Below are 18845 nucleotides of genomic sequence, written 5' to 3'. Positions count from 1 at the left end.
CTTTTCCTCCCCTGTGGCTATTGCCTATAGTACAAGGCTGAATTTTTATTAACCTTTGTCCATCTACATCTCTTTATGTAACGCTTCACTCTCTTCAATCTATCACTCTTGCTTTCTTTCTGGGGATACACATCCGCTTTACGTAACCTCTCGAGCTGAGTCAAAGATGAAGTAGGAGATGGATCTGATCAGAACTACCACCTCCATGTGGCACTCTGGGCCATCCGTCTGCCCACTTTGGTGGCGCAACATGTGTTGGGTGTGCTTTCATAGATGAACGTGTCGCCCGGCTGGCACCAGTTAAGTCCAGTTTCCGGGCAAACACAGTGCCTGCAGGCTATGCAGGTGAGCTAATCAGAGTCCATTGTCTATCATTATACACAATGATGATTGACTGTGTGTCTGGAGGAGGGCAATGTCGCACTTCGCCCACCTCACATCAAACTGTTTTACACAGAGAATCCTGTCGGATGTACGCTGGATTTGATGCAAGTACATGGTTTGGGTTATGAAAAACCATGACACACAATGATGTCCAACTTTGCTGCCATTCTCTGCCCACATAAGAAGACAAAAACTAAAGTTTCCTGCAGTTACAAGGATTGCCTATCAGTCTAGTATATGTGGTTCAAATTTAGTAGCAATTAAGAGAAATTTTCTAGGAAAAGTTTGTTTTCGAAGGACACCTGAAAATGGCCAAAATGACGCGAAAATAAACAACTCAAATCAAACTGTCATGTCTAGACAAAAGTTTTTTTTAGCCTTTTTGTGGGTCTACTAATGATATTCATGGCAACTGAATTTCAGGTTGATAAGTGAAACTGGCTTTGAGGGTTGAGTTTGAATGAGTTTAAGCCACAAAATACGAGGCAACAAATATGTACTTGTTAAGCGGCATGATCAGACGCTAAGTCAATGAACGCACAGTGCTGAACAAATGTATTAGACAGGCACCCAGTGTGCCCTAAATATTTTTTTTTAAATGATGGAAATGATTAATTCCGCAGAAGCTCTTTCACACAATCTATATTTTTGTTTCACAATGTTATCAGAGAAGCACAATAAACAAAGTCAAATTGGGTATTAAAATGTGGATTCAGTTTGAAATTTCTCATTCCTATTTAAAATGATAAAACATCAAAAGAGTTCACATTACAGCACTACATAATGCTGGATGGTCACTAATGGAACTTAAAATTGGCAAACTCAATTACTGTAAATACAATTACAGGGTTGGGCATCGTTTGAATTTGAGCGATTATGCTCCTGATTCCGGTTCCTCATTTTGATTCCGATTCCAAACGATTCTCGATTCCCTCAGGGGGCTGGGTCAAAAAAGTTAGCATGTTTTAAAAAAGGGGTCTCCAAATTATGAACATCCATTTTCTTAGCAGCCCGCAGCATAGACTAAAATGAACATTTGAGTCAGGGTTATTTTATAACCAGTATCAATATCAAACCCTATGAGCTTAATAGGCAGTGTGTGTGTGTAACTTAGCCAATCGACTTAATATTCATTAATTAATGTTTCAACTAAATGTTAAATATAGCATTGTTAAAATAGTTATTTTTTATCATGTCAAATGGTTTATATGTGCAAGTCTTAACTTGACTTCCTGTTTTAAGCATGTAGTTTTTATTTTGAAGGGTACGTACCGGAACTCAGCATTTTGGCAAGAAAGGTAACTTCACACGACACTGGTGAAAATGTAAGTAAAACGAGACGGCATACAAAAAGAGTAATGAATGGAACCAAATGCTCTGTAAAATGTTGATTCCTTTACCTAGCCACCAATGAGGCACAAGGTTTAGTGTTTGTGATACTGTGAGACGTTTATGTGAATGTTTTCCCAAGTCATTGTGATGTTCAGTTGCTAGTTTGACCTTTGGTGAAATTTTAGCTCAATGTTAAGCAGGCTTTACACAATAAGGACTTTTGGGGCCGATCACAGATCAGCAAGTTTCAAAAAACGATAACCGATCACCGATCCGATCACAAGATGGAGCAATGTGTCTATTTACATGACACATAGTCACTGATGGTGTAGCGGTACACTAGCCTGACTTTGGTGCGGGCAGCGTGGGTTCAGTTCCCACTCAGTGATGGTGTGAATGGTTATCCGTGTCTCTATGTGCCCTGCGACTGACTGGCGACCAGTTCAGGGTGTTGTCTGCCTCTCGCCTGAAGTCAGCTGGGATAGGCTCCAGCGCCCCGCGACCCTAACCAGGATAAGTGGTGTTAAAGGGATGGATGGATGGTTGGATACATGACACATTGACATGTATATACTTGTGTACTGTAAGACTTGTTCATTTATTGTATATACTTGTGTACTGTATACTGAGTACTGTATCTTCAAATTTATTCTCTTGCATTTTAGACAAAAGTTAAAACATCAATGACATCTAGGGGGCATTCAAAGATTGGCCACTGACATAACTTTAGTTAAAATCAACATTACAACATGACAGAAATAATGGGTGCTAACTTACTGTAATTAAATTACTTTATTGCAATTAAATTACTTAAATAAATACTATTAATGACATTCTTACTCTAACCTTCTCACTATCCCGGCTATATGGACGGATGTTGACCAGAGTTTGCGTCCGTTTGGCTTTTCCTTTTTTTTTTCCTACGCTGCGTTGCTTGAACGCGGCATGCTCCTCCTCTTGAACATTCTTCAGGTGCCCGATCAAATTTGTTGTGTTGAAGGATTTAGATGACGTTCCCCACAACGTACTTCAGTTGTGCACAGACTGCCAATAACTTACGCGTTGTTTGTCTGAGACACCGCAAAATAGTCCCACACCAATGATGTATTTTTTCACCGCCAAGATTGAAAAAACTTCATTGGCCGTCATATAGTTACAGTACTGCGCCACAAGACACGTGACAAGGCTAAAAATAAACTAGTTTTGGATTCATACCCAACGGCAATGCGGACTTAAATGTCTTGTGCGTAGCCGATCGATGACGTCATTGATCGGATCGGCGAATTATGACGTGAAAGCCGATGAGCATAAAATGCTAATTATCGGCCGATACCGATCACACCGCTCAGATCGGCGTGAAGTCTAATCTTAAGCTTGTAATGCGATTGTTTGTACTTTCTTTCCAGTATGGTAAAATAATGTATGTTTTATTTTTGTCTGTCATCAGCTAGATAACCGATCACCGATCCGATCAAAAGATGGAGGAATGTGTCTATTTAAATGACCTGTTCATTTACTGTATATACTTGTGTACTTAATTGCTCAAAAAATATATATTTACAATAGCTCATGTATCTTTGTTCATCTATGTATGCCAGTGAGGCATAGTGACAGACAGAACAAATGAATGGTCTTCTATTAGATGGCAGGAAGTAAATACAGTAATTAATGTATCCACTTTTTGTGACATTTTTGTTTGTTGGTGTGCCGTGAGATTTTTCAATTGTAAAATATGTTCATTGGCTCCATAAAGGTTGGAAATCACTTATCTCGTCAGATCGTGTATTCTAATCAGTCAGGTCAAATCAACATTACAACATCCATCCATCCATCCATTGTCTGAGCCGCTTATCCTCACAAGGGTCGCGGGAGTGCTGGAGCCAATCCCAGCTATCATCGGGCAGGAGGTGGGGTACACCCTGAACTGCCAGCCAATCGCAGGGCACATATAAACAAACAACCATCCGCACTCACATTCACACCTACGGGCAATTTAGAGTCTTCAATTAACCTACCATGCATATTTTTGGGATGTGGGTGGAAACCGGAGTGCCCAGAGAAAACCCACGCAGGCACGGGGAGAACATGCAAACTCTACACAGGCGGGGCCGGGATTGAACCCCGGTCCTCAGAACTGTGAGGCAGGCGCTCTAACCAGTCGTTCACCGTGCCACATTACAAGGTGATATAGCGGGGGCGTGAACGATTAACTGCAATATAGCAGGGGAAGGCACTGTTTTCCCAAACTTGATTAAGTTTGAAAGAGGCAACTTAATTCAAACTGTGGTGCCGGAGGCCGCATAGAAAGCACTTGGTCAAACAGTCTCTTCCTGTGCCCCCTCCTCCTTCTCCAGCCCTATCATGCGGGCAGACGCTCTTTGAAGACCATTGGAACGCACTTCAAAAGAGAAGAAAGAGATTCTCGAAGTGCCTGTGTTTAGCTGGCTGCCGCACTCTTGGACTCTCCTGCATCCCAAATCCATTGTGATGGATCCACAGGTGCCCTGAGACCCACCCTCCCTCAGACCTAAAACATATCAGTCAAGAAATGAGTCTTGATCCTGCTCTGTGTTTAACCAAACGAGCAGATTGAACAATCAATGTGAGTAAAGCCTTCGGGGAAAACAGTGGGGAAGTGTTCCATCAAGTCACAAGCGATTCCAGGCCGTGGATTAAGGCTGTGATTACACAGAGTGGCTGTGGTCCAAAACATTAGCATCAAAGCAAAGTAGAGAGAAGAGCATCAATACAGGAAAATGTATGTTTAGATCCACATGCTTTGTCAGGTTAAAAGACCTTAGGCAATTAGCCATAACTTAGGACTCAAGATGGTTTCCAGGACAAATAGCGGGTTAGAATCTCGAGTTTGCATGTTTACCCCGTGCTGCGTGCGTTTTCTACTACTCCAGCTTCCTCCCACATTCCAAAAACATGGATGTTAGATTGATTCAAGACTCTAAAGTGTCCATAGACATGAATGTGAATAATTGTTTACCTATATTTGCCCGTAGATTGGCTGGCACCTAGTCCAGGGTGTGCCCCACCTCTTTCCCAAAGTTAGCTGGGATAGGCTTTAGCTGCCGTTTGACCCTACTGAGGACAAACGCAATAGAAAGCAGCTGGATGGATGACTTTCTAGAAATGTTTTATGGTCCCTGTTAACTGACTGACTGTGTACAACTCTCGCCTGGGTAGGCAAGTCAATTTCAAGTATTAATTTTTGGGGGGATCGCACTCCTCACCCTCCCTGGTAAAGTCTATTCGGGGGTTGTGGAGAGGAGGGTCTGTCTGGAGCCTTCTATTCCGATAATAATCGGTCTAGAATCCCAAACCGAATGAAAATACAAAAAAAATAAACACCGAATTCGGAATAAACAGGCCGAATCTGAATGAAATTTCATTCGGTTTCACAGGGGTGGAATATTCCTTTTGTCAAATCGATCAGAAGTATATTTTCGCAATATATACCGTCATTCGGAAATAGAGACAGGGAAAGCTTTGTCTGCGCATGCTTCGTTTCGACATAAATGCGAAGTGACGTCATCGTTTATACACGGTGTAAATATGACGGCTCCCGACGGAGCTCATATGCAATGGAGATCTTGTTTTTAACTACTTATTTTTATTTTATTTACGTTTATTTATTTTTAAATAAACGTATAAAAACAATTCCAACTACTGTGCTGACTAGACGACAGACCTCCATCTTGACAAATGACGTTCACGATGACGTGTGCATGTCTCATGACTTTTCCAATTAAATGTAGTGCACAACATGTATACACCCAATTGGAATAGAGCACATCACATGTAAACAGCTGACCAGAGACCTTCAATCGGAATGATTTCAATAAGAATGACAAAAAAGTCTCCATGTAAACCCGGCTACTGTGTGGTTGGTCCGTTGAAGACAAACCCTTCACCTGTCAATCAAATATATCTTGACATTTGCTGTAGTCAACTACTGGCTGAATAACTCGTGCCAATGAGGTTAATAAACAGTTGACGTTCCCGTGTTTGTGTTAATTGGGGACTAACACACAGGACAACTCGGAGATGGACTGACGTTTTAAATGACTTTGGCGCAGTGGAGCGAACTGTTACCGTTTAGCTTCTTAACTCACTAGCTCATTAGCTAGCAGGCTAGCGAGCTAGCTCGCGAACACAACACACAGTTCACTTTCCCTTAAGAGTCTCTGTTGTGTGAAATCTATGTGCTGCACATGGAGCAAGGCTGTGGAAGTATTGGACGGAGCTAACACCGGCAAGAGTATCGGTCCACCGGCGTTCCATGAACCCACAAGTGGCTAATGACACAGCTTTCCAACTCTGTCAGCTCACTGTGTGATCCCCACGCCGGCTCACCACAATAATGACAGTTTATGGAATCTGGAAAAACTATCGTTGTCTCTCTCTCTGAAAAAAAATCTGTAACTGCGACTGGCTGGCGACCAGTTCAGGGTGTACCCTGCCTCTTGCCCAAAGTCAGCTGGTATAGCCTCCAGCACACCCACGACCCTAGTGAGGATAAGCAGTTCACAGAATGGATGGATGGATGTTATAAGTCATTGATTCACAGTTGTTCATTTCCTAACATTGTCTGGTCTCTTGTGATTAGGGGTAATAGCTTTGTATTATTTTAGTTGTACGTATATGTAGCCTAAAGCGGTCACACCCATTCCAGAAGGTTCTCTTTAAGCACAACACAACACGATACACGTATGAGCTCACCATCGTGTCACCCCACAAACAAACACACAAAAAGCATTGTGGAAGTGACCCAGTGGCGAGTGCGTGCACAGGCTGTGCCTTGGCAATTGTTGCGCAGTAAATAGGCGCTGACTGTGAAAGGAAGTCAGGATTACAATACTCCCTATGAGCCCCGTTTATTTTCTGCTTCTTTCGTCACCACGCGCGCACGCACGAACACACACACACACACCTCAGGTGTGTATATGTGCGAGATGAACACGTGAGTGTTTTGCCTGTGAGTCAGCAATGACAAGTATTTACCATCTCGCTAAAGAACTGAAATAATGCGGTGATGTGGGCTCGGTGTGGGATGTGATTTGTCAAGGTGTCACATGTTTTGTGTGTGTGCGTGTGTGAAGAGGGGAGGTGTGGTGGTTTTCGTAAGGGTCAGATAATGGCGATCACATCCCCTGCGAATGTTAATATGTACTCTGGTGTATTTGTAAGTGTGGAGCATATAAAGGCCTCATTCAGTCAGGATAATGCAACACACACACACACGAGTGACGGACAATGGGAAGCTCATACACGCACAATGAACAAAACGATACAGGGCAGGCGTGAACTTTCCTGCCATGAAGGCCTTTTGACCTAAAAGCTCACTAGATGAGTAACACTGAATGCGTTTCCTGCAGCTTGTTGTGTGGATGTGGTCACTGGGGTGAAGTGAATGTGTGCATCCGTTTCAGCATCCTATAGTTGAACCTCCAAAAGTGCTACAATTAGAAGTTCAAATAACAGTTTTCCACAAAAAATATCCCGCAAGTCAAACAAAACAAAGAAAAAGAAACCATCCTTGTGTGAGACTTCAGCTAAGTGAACTTCGAAAGCGTGCATCTTCAAATGGCGGACCACGGTCCGGATTCGGATCGAATCAAAGTCTGAGCAGACTCAATTGATGTTGAATAAAAATAAAATATGTGCACCATCACGAAATGTTTTTTTTCTGTCACAGGCCTCTGTCACAGACTGTGTATGAGCTATACGCAGACGGTAAATCAAATTGTGATCCCCTAACCAGGATGAGCCAATTAAACCTTTTGTTTACCGAAATACATTTGCAGGATTTGTAGGGGAAGATGTGGTTTGTTTCAAAGTTTGGGAAACTGACTCAAACGTTTTGCATAAACGTGCTGTGGCGAGAGCTTGTTGACTCGTTTAGGGTCCTCAAAGGTGTGAAAATGACTTCTGGAAAGTATGTGAAGTTTCTGACTGACCACTTTCTTCCATGATACCAAATGAAGAAAACAGTGCTTTCATTAGCAAAATCATCTTCAAGCATGACAATGCACCATGTCAACGAAATTGAAGCAGAAACTCTCCAAAAACTCACGTTTAATGAGTGTAATAGTTGTGGAGCTGCTACCAAAAAAACGGGTTCTATGTCAAAATGTAACATGACGTTATGTTTTCGATTGAAATAGATTTTATTTCAATAATAGGGCCTTCTAGTGCTGCACATTTAATGATTATTTTCGTTTCTTCAAAGTGTCAAATGTCTTGAAACTGTGCGCAATAATTTGGAACAGTCTATTTAAAGTTTTTTATTTTTCAAAAAAATACTATCATTGGGAGGTTTGGTCAAAGCATTTGAATTATTGTCTGATGTCCTGAAAATTATGCCGTCATTTGTATCAACCAATTCATACAAACAGAAAAAACAAATTCATTTTCATAATAATTTGGAATGCAGTGAACCTATAAATTGCGTCTCAGTGTCAGTTTTACTGTCCAAAAAGTTTCCTGTTCCCTCTCAATGAAATCTGCAAAGATAGAGTAGTTTTATTTTATTTTACTTTATATTGTAAAGTGGTAACTTGTCCTTATACTAGTTAAGTTTAAATGTTACTTTACATGATTTCCTGTGGGAAGATTTGTATATTTTAATCAACTTTGGAGTTGCACTCTATGTTTAAGTGTGCGTCCCATATTCCTTCATTCAATTATAGCGTTTTTATGACTTCATTCAATTTTAGCGTTTTTATCATAGTTGTTTCTTTTATGGGGCAGCCATTTGCCAATAGTGGTGGTCCACCACTGCTCAATTACATTTGGAAATGAAGCAAACACACCAAACATGCGTGTAAGCTGGAGGGTCTTGGTACAATGGCGAGCTTGTGTATGTGAATGTGCACACGTGTTGGCTTGTTAATCTTTTCCAGCTGTGTGTGGCAGCCCCCTCTGACCTCTGACCACCGTGTAGGGAACCCATACACGATTTCTGACTGTAAAACGGGAGGGCCGATGTGCCTCTGTGAGAGGGGGCTGGAAGCTCATTAAGTCATGGTCTCCACTAAATGATGTGAGGGAAACCAAAGCAAGGTTCAGATATTTTACCTGTCGGCCATATACGGCCCCACGAGAGCATTTGATATAAACTGTCAAGCCATTCTAAAAACACAGCCTCATGGGAACTGTTATAAAAAGCCCTGAAATATCTGACCAACATATAGAGGGGGGTCCTCATTTTACAATAATCTGAGGATTCCAGGTTACAAACGGAATGGAGTAGTTTGCACAACGGCGTAAGAATACATGATCTTACGGCACAATTACCACCGTACATAGTGTTTTTCATTTTATGTTTTAATACTTCTGGCCTAGAAGTGTTTTTCATACAAATATTTACTCTAATTCTGACTTTCCTACTGCATTAGCGTAAATTAGTGATAGATAATGGCACGTTCCGACTTTCGTATTAATTCGGGTTATGTTGCCACCGTAGGAAGGGAACGCTCATAAACCAAGAACCCCCCTGTACAGGGCTCACTATCAATAAGAAATACCGGTACCAATACTGATACAGTATCTGTACTTTGACACCAGAAAGATACCAATACCGATACCAATTTTATGAAATCAATGCTCTGGTTTCCTCTCACATCCCAAAAACATGCATGGTAGGTTAATTGAGGATCTAAATTTCCCGTAGATGTGAATGTGAGTGTAAATGGTTGTTTGTTTATATGTGCCCTGTGGTTGGCTGGCGACCAGTTCCGCGCGTACCCCGCCTCTCGCCAGAGTCAACTGGGCACGCCCGTGACCTAGTGAGGATAAGCAGTACGGAAAATGGATGGATGGATGGAATTTTTCCACTCCAAGCAGTTTTCTCACATAAAAAAAATATATATATATTTCCCGTGCAAAAGAACTGCTGAAAACTAGTGACGGTCGGTTTCTAATGCTCATTGCTATACTAAGAACCTTTTCACTTTTTCGTTATTAGATTAGTGGATGTCAATCATTGCCAACTGTGGGCCCCTGAAGCCCTTTGAGACTTTGTGATTAAGGGCTACACAAAAAAACTTGACTATTATTTGATCTCCATCTGCTTTGCCAGGACACAGACAAGCCCACTCTGGGTTGATGGTTTAAAAAAATAAACAAATAAAGAGCCAGGCATGTAGGAAAACAAGACATCTTCAGTTGTTTATTTTTTGTTACAAGGAAAAGGGTGTTTTCAATACAATATTTTGGTGCACCATTAAATTTCTTCTCACTGTTCACTTGAAATAAGATCAGCTCTTAAATTCCCTCAACTTGCAGAGATTTTTAGACTCTCAATTTTGGGAACCAAGTTGACTGGCACTGTTTGTGAGAGAATCTTGAAAACCTTCAGATGCCTTATTGCCCGTTCAACGTGAATGCCAGCTTGAGCAATCCAGCGTGTACGTGTGAACCCCTGGTTAGCTGGCCTGGCACCCTCTGCGTGTGAATGCTGGACTGATGAGGTTCCCCTTACACTCCTCCAGCAAATCTCTCACGGTGAACCCACGGTCACCGATCACTTGATTTCCAGTACGCAAGTAGCCTAGAAAACCTGAGTTTAGTGTCATGTAATTGTCACTGCATTGTCCACCATAAGCATCTGAAATGAACATAATTAGATTTTGTCTTAACTTTATCAAAGTCATAAGACTTTGGTCATCAACTGGCATTGATTGTGGAGCTGGGGCAAATGGTTGTAGGCAGGCTACAATTGTTCTAAATTCTGTGAGTGGGATCCTTGTAGACAGACGGGAGTCTGCATCACTAATACTGTATGCCGTCAGCAAGTGGATGTAGCACTTCTAGTGGCAGTGAATGCATTTCACAAGTGATGGCTGAAGGATAGGCGTGGTCCTCCATCCCTAGATCTGGCCACTGTGTTTGGGCATTACAGGCTGACATCTCATCTTGCTCATCCGATGGTAGTAATTTGAGGATAGAAACCAAAGGTGGAAAACTGGTGCATACAGTGCCGTGAAAAAGTATTGGCCCCTTTCTTAAATTCTTAGATTTTTGCATAGTTTCCCCACTTTAATGTTTAAGATCATCAAACAAACGTAAATATCAGACAAATGTAACCAAAGTGAATTTAAATTGCTGTTTTTAAAAAGTGATTTCATTTATTAAGGGAAAAAAAATAAACTATTCAAGGTTACCTGGCCCTGTGTGAAAAAGTAATGGCCCCCTAAACCTAACTGGGTGGGCCATCCTCAGCAGTCACAACAGAAATTAACCGTTTTCTATAACTGGCAATGAGTCTTTCATATCACTGTGGCGATATTTTGGCCCACTCTTCTTTGCAGAATTGTTTGAATTCAGCAAAAATGGAAGAGTTTTCGAACATGAACAGCCTTTTTAAGGTCATGCCACTGCATTTCAATCAGATTCAAGTCTGGACTTTGACTAGGCCACTCCAAAACCTTCATTTTTCTTTTTTTTTTTTTTTTTTTTTTTTTTTAAAAGCTATCCAGAGGTTGACTTGTTGGTGTCTTTAGAATAGTTATCCTGCTGCAGAACCCGAGTGTTATTTAAGTGATTTCTTGATTGAATAGGTCTGGAGGTAATCAGGCTTGGGTGTGATCAGTTAAAATTAATCCAAAATTGTGATTAGCCACAATTAATTCATGATTTAACAAGGGGGGTAATTACTTTTTCCACACAGGGCCAGGTAAAATTAATTTTTTTCCCCCGCCCTTCATAAATGAAATAATTTTAAAACAACATTTTAAGTTCACTTGGGTTATGTTTGTCGGATATTTACATTTGTTTGATGATCTTAAATAGAGGAAACTATACAAAAATATAAGAATTTGAGAAGGTGGCCAATACTTTTTCACAGCACTGTAAAAGTTACAATATTATGGACTGATTTTTAACTGAACACATACTTATCCGTCCATCCATCCATTTTCCGAACCGCTTATCCTCACTAGGGTCATCGGTGGGCTGGCGCCTATCTCAGCTGACTTTGGACGAGAGGCAGGGTATGCCCTGAACTGGTCACCAGCCAATCACAGCACATACTTATTTATAATAATTAAAAAATAAAATTAAAAGAGGGCGGCAGGGCGGGCGACTGGTTAGCACATCTGCCTCAAAGTTCTGAGGACCTGGATTCAAATCCGGCTTCGCCTCTGTGGAGTTTGCATGTTCTCCCCGTGCCTGTGTGGGTTTTCTCTGGGTACTCTGAATTACTGCCAACATGCATGAAAAAAAACATGCTTGGTAGGTTAATTGATGACTAAATTGCGCATAGGTGTAAATGTGAGTGTGACTAGTTGTTTGTCTATATGTGCAGTCATTGGATTGCGACCAGTTCAGGGTGTACCCTGCCTCTCGCCCAGAGTCAGCTGGGATAGGCTCAAGCACCGCGCGACCCTGAATAGGATAAGCGGTGTAAAGAATGGACGGATGGATGGATGGATGGATGGATGGGTGGATGGGAAAGAAAATCAAGATCTCTTTGCTCAGCAGTTGACATGTTCAAATGGAGTAGGAAGAAGTAAAAAACCTAAGTCCTACCCCGATCAGCAAGTTTTTAAAAAACGATAACCGATCACAAGATGGAGCAATGGGTCTATTTACATTTATTGTATATACTTGTGTACTGTATACTGAGTATCTTAAAGTATCCTCTACTATAAAGTATTCTCATTTTAGACAAAAGTTAAAACATCCATGACCTCTAGGGGGCATTCAAGGATTGGCCACTGACATAAATTTAGGTCAAATCAACGTTACATAACAGAAATAATGGGTGCTAACTTACTGTAATCAGATTATTGCAATTAAATTACTTTAACAAATACTGTTAATGACATGCTTACTCTAACTTCCTCACTGTCCCCGGCTATATGGACAGGGGCTGTCCAGAGTTTGCGTCCGTTTGGCTCTTCCTTCCCCCCCACGCTGCGTTGCTTGAACGCGGCATGCTCATCCTCGTGTACATTATTCAGGTGCCCGATCAAATTTGTTGCGTTGAAGCATTTAGATGACGTTCTCCACGACATACTTCAGCTGTGCACAGACTGCAAATAATTTACGTGTTGTTTGTCAGAGACACCACAAAATAGTCCACTGACAAGATCAAAAAAAACTTTATTGGCTGTCAGATAGTTACAGTACTACACCACAAGACACGTGACAAGGCTAAAAATAAACTAGCTTTTGGATTCATACGCAACAGTGACTCGGAGTAAATGTCTTTTGCGGAGCCGATCGATGACGTCATTGATCAGATCGGCGAATTATGACTTGAAAGCAGATCAGCCTAAAATGCTAATTATCAGCTGATACTGATGAAGCCGATCAGATTGGTGTAAAGTCTAGTGGAAACTGTACCGATTCTCACAACAACATTAGCTCTTTTTCTGGCTGGGTTACATGTTCAAAACATTGCTCTCGTAGCCACAGATTCAACTTCTTCTGGTTGTTAGTATAACCGCAAACAGTGCAACACGTTCCCAAGCTGCGCAATGACATTTTTAAATGCTACGGGGGGGAATAATCGGCAAATAATAACGGCCAAATAAACCGCTCCGGGCCACCAAAACAGCTAACAACAAATGGCTTACTGCTACTTCTGGTGTCTCACAGGAAGTTGCGCCCATAACCGTTTCTACATGAGCACCCCCAGGAATAAGGTGGATACCAATGTATAATAGGCTCTATCAACTTCTGAGATTTGTTTTTGGGGGGGGGGGGGATGTGCATTACACACAAGAAATTATGGTAATATGTTTGGATATAGATTAGTTCCTATATTTCTCTTTGAAATCTCATTAGGTCATATTGGATTTTAATAGCAAAATTCTTATGACTTGTGCTCTAGCGTAGGTTAGTGATAACATGGCACGTTTGGACTTGCATACAAATTCAGGGCACATCACCGCCGTAGGAACAAAACTCTGTCGTAAACCCAGGACTCCCTTTAGCTGAGACCCAACACTGCAATCCGGTCTACACGACTGACAAAATTCTTAATCGCTCATTTAAAGATTATACCAGTCATTAGATGCAAGTCAAGACTATGAAATGACAGTCTAACCTTGTAAGCATTCTAACAAACAAACAAGTGTGATCGCAATCCTCTCAACGGGAGTGGGAATGTCAGAGCGGCTGTGTGAGCAGGAGATCAAGATGACGAACAGTATGGGCCTGTGTCCTCTTGGCGGAAAGTCACGACGCAACAATCATCCAGCCATCTATCCATTTTCTATAGTGCATGTCCCTGTTAAGGTTGCAAGTGAGCCGGAGCCCAACTTAGCTGACTTTGGGCTACAAGGTTCACACTCACATTCATACATATGGACAGTCTTCAATAAACCTAAAATGCATCTTTTGGGAATGTGGGAGGAAGCCAGGGTAAAATAAACACACAAGCATGGGGACAACATGACAACTCTACAACATGAAGGCAGGAGAAATCAAACCCCAAACCCCAGAACTGTGAGGCAAACGTGCGAAACACTTGAGCAATGTGCCGCCACATGCAGCAATCAATCCAGATTAAGAACAAAAAAAAGGAGGGATGGGGGGGTCTTGGTGAAAGAAATTTTGCCATGTGTTCAGCAGGCATGCAGGGAATAATAACGGAGGTGTGAGTAATATTTGGGACGATGAAAAGGAACACTTCAAAACACTTTTCAAGTTAGGGTCCATGTGTGTGTGGATGCAAATTGCCACATGCTATGAGCAGACTCCAGGTTTCCTCCTTATGAAGGACATAAGCTGCCCTGGGCTCCAACAGCGTACAGCCCTGTTAACAAGCACACGTGTGCGAAGCGATTTTTATGACTTCATTAATCTTTAGTGCCGCTAATCCTGCTGCCACATTACTATTGATGTGCATCTCCACAGCGTGTCTCTGAGGACAGATCCGGTGTCACGTCAGGTGGCCAAGTGGCGTTTGGTCACCCGCCCTTGTCGCTTAAAGGTGACTTTGCTCCATGCATCCACACTGGACCAAACAAGAATGGATGAGGACGCAAAGAGATAGACGCTAAGACTCGCTATAGTTAAGCACTTACCACCACTTAAGCTTCAAATCTGTCACAGCTAGAGAGGATGGACATGCTATAAATAATCGGCATGACCGCAAGTGTCCCAGCTCACATTCTTTGTCTGTCTAATGGAGGAATTCTAAATGCTGACACTTGACTTTGCATGGTTCTTAATCTGGAAGGTAAATGAGTATGCATTAAAAAAAGGCATCTATTTAAAACAAGGTAAATCCTTTAATATCTATTCCTGTTAGAACGCATGTAGCTTTCTTTAAAGGGCTTATAGTCTAAGTTTGGATATGAACAACAAGTTGACTCCAGGTGATTGAGATGTGATTTCTAAGAATGGTGTCAATGGAAAACAAACCACAGTTAAATACATACAGGCACAGTCATAAAGCTCTTTCCAATGATCAGTCAACAATAATGTACCCCCCAAAGAATAATTATGGGTCGATAAGGCAACTGTGTGTCTTTTCCTCAGGGTTAAAAAGGTAAAAGGGTGACCCCAAGCATTAAAATTCAAGTATCCAGAAATATTAAGCACACCCACTGATGTCACTTTTTTACTTGAAACTGAGAAAAACACGTCACATTAAACTCATCAGTTGGCATGAGACACATTAACAAGCAGCAATGGAGGAGAACTGAGGTCCGCCCGTTTACTTCTTGGCCATGGTTAGCAGACATTTTATTTAAGAGGAGACTAATGCTCGCTGCAGTAAAGTGAAGACTGTGGCGTTCAAAGCGAAGGCATAGTAACAGGGTTAGCATGTGTGTTTATTTTAGCATTTCGTGATATGTATCATCAAACATTACAACAATGAATCTGTTCAACCGGCAGTGGTTGACATCACTCATACGGTATCGACTAGGCATTTCTTGGAACATCGCCCAAACTGGCACGAGATATAGTGCTTCATCTTGCCAATGAATAAGCATGAATAATACGTAGTGATTTGATCTCATCTTTAGACTATTGGTGGACAACATCCAGCCATCACGTATGAAAGACTGAGCTGGAAACCACTAATTCAAAAGGCGAGTTTGAGGCTATGTCATAACTTACCCAGATCACTGTTGTAGCACACTAACAGTCTTGGCTTAGTGTCTAGTGTTGGAAATTAAAAGTACAAGTAAAAGGCGTTGAGGTGCGACTGGGTAAACAGTGGAAGTTTTTACTTGGCACCAAGGAAGCTCAACTGGTACAGGTCAATAGTGTGTGTAAGGGCATGTGGCCAGGGTTGTGTTATTGCTATTTGGATTTAAACAAACATGACTAATGGAATGTCTGGCTGAAAGAATGCCAAAGTGTAAAAGACTGCGTGTCTGTGGGGTCTCAATGAAATGCTTCCAGTCAACTTAGTCCAGCGAGATGGAAAAGGCTCCCAAGACTGTTGTGGAATTTTCTTACGGCTTGACAATATCGGGGGGACACATTTGCAAACCTGTTGTTCTTTCAACTCTGACAGTGCCGTTTAGTGAGTTTGGCCATACAGTATATTATATCCGGCTTTGCAGGCTTAAGTTTGTGTTATTTTTCGGCTTGCCCTAACTGTCAGCTGTGTATGCAAAGTGCTTCCACATCTCACTCTGTGCCTCTTCCCCCCCCCCCCCACACACTTTCTTCCGAACACATGCTCTGGGAGTGACGACTTTTAGGCGGTGCCCCCCACTACAGAGAGCACTATGGCAGACTGCAGACACACACACTGTTGCCTGAGGCCAATTCTGTTACTGTCACTCTTAAAAAATACTGGACTAAAAAAAACTTGAAAGGTTCCATTGTGTAATATAAAACACACTTTCCATTTTGCAAGACCTTTCTCCCTCAGGATTATTTTGTCACTTTGTAATATAAATAAATAAAGATCATAGGGATCAGCTGAAAATGACCTGACCAGGCCCGATTTCTGATCACGTGATCAGATCAGGACAACACCCAAAAAATTATGATTCTGATTAAAATTAGAACTGCAAGCAGCAGTGAACAGAAACCTCGGGGGCACACTGAAGTTGGAGGGTGCATGCTCTGCTCACGCAATGAGTAAAACCTAAAATCTTCACAAATTAACATCACGCATTTATATTATGGTATATATGTGGTTCAAAGTTGATAGAAACAGGACTTATCTCTTGGACAAGTTTCTATTTCAAAAGCCCATGAACACTGCCAAAATAAACTTAAAATCTCTACTTCAAAACAAAATGGCACACTTTCTGGACAAATTTCATGTTAATTGAAACTGGCTTTGTGGGCTGAATTGTTAGAAAATTCCTGGGCAACTTCTGGTAGAATTATCAGAGAATCGTGATATAAAAAGAAGACAAAAAACAAGTGTTAGCCATTTTACCTCAGTGCCCTGCTCAGTTTGTCGTAGTTCATTTGGGGTTTACACTTCCTGGCACCCCAGAGCCGGGCCACCTCATCCGGGTCCTTGATGACAAACTCGCCGTAGTCACCCTGCCAGGCGATGACGTCGTGGTACTCCTCTTTCCTCAGCAGCTCCAGGATGAAGTGCCACAGCTGGATCTGCCTGGACCCCGGACTCGACTCTGGCTTGTAGGCCCAGTCAGGAAAGGCAAAACCTGCCATAAATAAAAGGAGGCGGCCTCTAAATAACAAAATAATGATGTTGAACAACAAGTGGGGGATACATTGGGGTCAAGGAGTCGAGATTTGTTTGAAGTTGGACCTGATAAGTGTCAGCAGTTTGTAGCTGTTTCAGGTGAGTGGAGTCTACAAGAGGAAAGAGGATTATGAGTGTCTAGCCAAGTATAGATCACACATAAAAGTGCAGCTTAGTCAAGCTCACAGTGGAGTAGCCTCATTCATATTTCACATCCACCACGAATGTCTGCTCACTAACCTTTCCCTCTGCTTGCCCAAACTGTCTGCTTGCTTTTGAGAAATTTCTCCGCTAGTATGGGTTGGTTCAATTAAGTTTAGCAAAATTTGATATAACTAAACACATCTGCAGTCCATTGATTGGTTGACAAAAAAAAACAGTCACATCTTTATTAAGTTTTGCTTCCACCCCTGCTGGTTGGCTGATTTGCTTGTTATGTCTGCATCAGATTACAAGACAAATTTGGTCTTTCCCGATTTCACAATGTCAGGATACTGCCATCAAATCTTCCCGTATCTCGGGCTGACAGTGGCAACACTAACACGACGTGTATTCCGATACCACCGCATCCCGTCTTTTAGGATCGCTGACCTTTATCTTGTCAAATCGAACACTGTCGGAGAGGCGGAATCAGAAACCGGATACGCTCGTTACTATGGCGACAACAACAACAATGCGCCGAGCCAATGTATTATGTGGGGGGGACAAAATGAGGAAAAACGTGGGAGAGGACGTTCATTCAAGGATTGCTTGAGGTATGTCCAGGTACTTTTAATACAATATGGCTCGCAAGTAGCCAACAAAATGATATGTAACCTAGCAAGCTAGTGCTAGCACTAACGGTTGTACGTAAACATGCCGGCGTTCTGTCGAATCATGCTCTACAGCTTTGGTAAACATTGGTTTGTGCATGTGAATAAATGTTGACAACGGCGACCAAGTATGTTGACAACAGCAAGCACGGCAGGCGAAGTGCCGGTCACACTACGCAATCCTATTGGTCCACGTCAAGGTGCGCTGTCGGAGAGTTGTCGTGGATATGTCACACTACACGGAAGATATCACAAAAAAATCAAATATGCTTGACTTTTCATTTTGGCGTCATAGGGCTATCGTAGAGCCAAGTCGTTGGTCGTGGATTATGTCACACGACAATAGGTTTCATCGTTCCCGACAAAAAATGTCGGGCACGATCTGGGAAATTAGCCACAATAGCTAATCGGGCCAATATTGGGGCTAAAATCTTGTAGTCTGGCAAGTCTAGGCATTAGTTTAGTTAGTCAACAGGAATTACATAAAAACAACACTACAGATTTGCATGAGACTAATTTCCCCACTACAGAATACAAATGGTCTCACACTCAATTGCAACAATCCCGCACACAATAACAGGATATGACTTAATGCACCTGTAGCACTCACTCACTATTATCACAATTTGCTGTTGACATGTATAAAGACAACTACACATTAAATT

At 41.9% G+C, this 18845-nt stretch overlaps 1 protein-coding gene across 1 annotated transcript in view; it reads right to left on the bottom strand.

Moving 5' to 3' along the window:
* erfl3 (Ets2 repressor factor like 3) overlaps positions 1 to 18845 on the bottom strand; it is a 98916-nt gene that overhangs the window by 10069 nt on the left and 70002 nt on the right. Inside the window, exon 2 of the mRNA XM_061775856.1 lies at positions 17093 to 17327. Coding sequence (XP_061631840.1) covers positions 17093 to 17327 — 235 coding nt within the window. The remainder of the gene's footprint in view (positions 1 to 17092; positions 17328 to 18845) is intronic.

The sequence above is a fragment of the Phyllopteryx taeniolatus genome, chromosome 6 (genome assembly GCF_024500385.1).
Source record: "Phyllopteryx taeniolatus isolate TA_2022b chromosome 6, UOR_Ptae_1.2, whole genome shotgun sequence".
NCBI classification, from domain to species: Eukaryota; Metazoa; Chordata; class Actinopteri; order Syngnathiformes; family Syngnathidae; genus Phyllopteryx; species Phyllopteryx taeniolatus.
The sequence above is the reverse complement of the archived record's forward strand: the minus strand, read 5'-3'. Positions and strand labels throughout refer to the sequence as shown.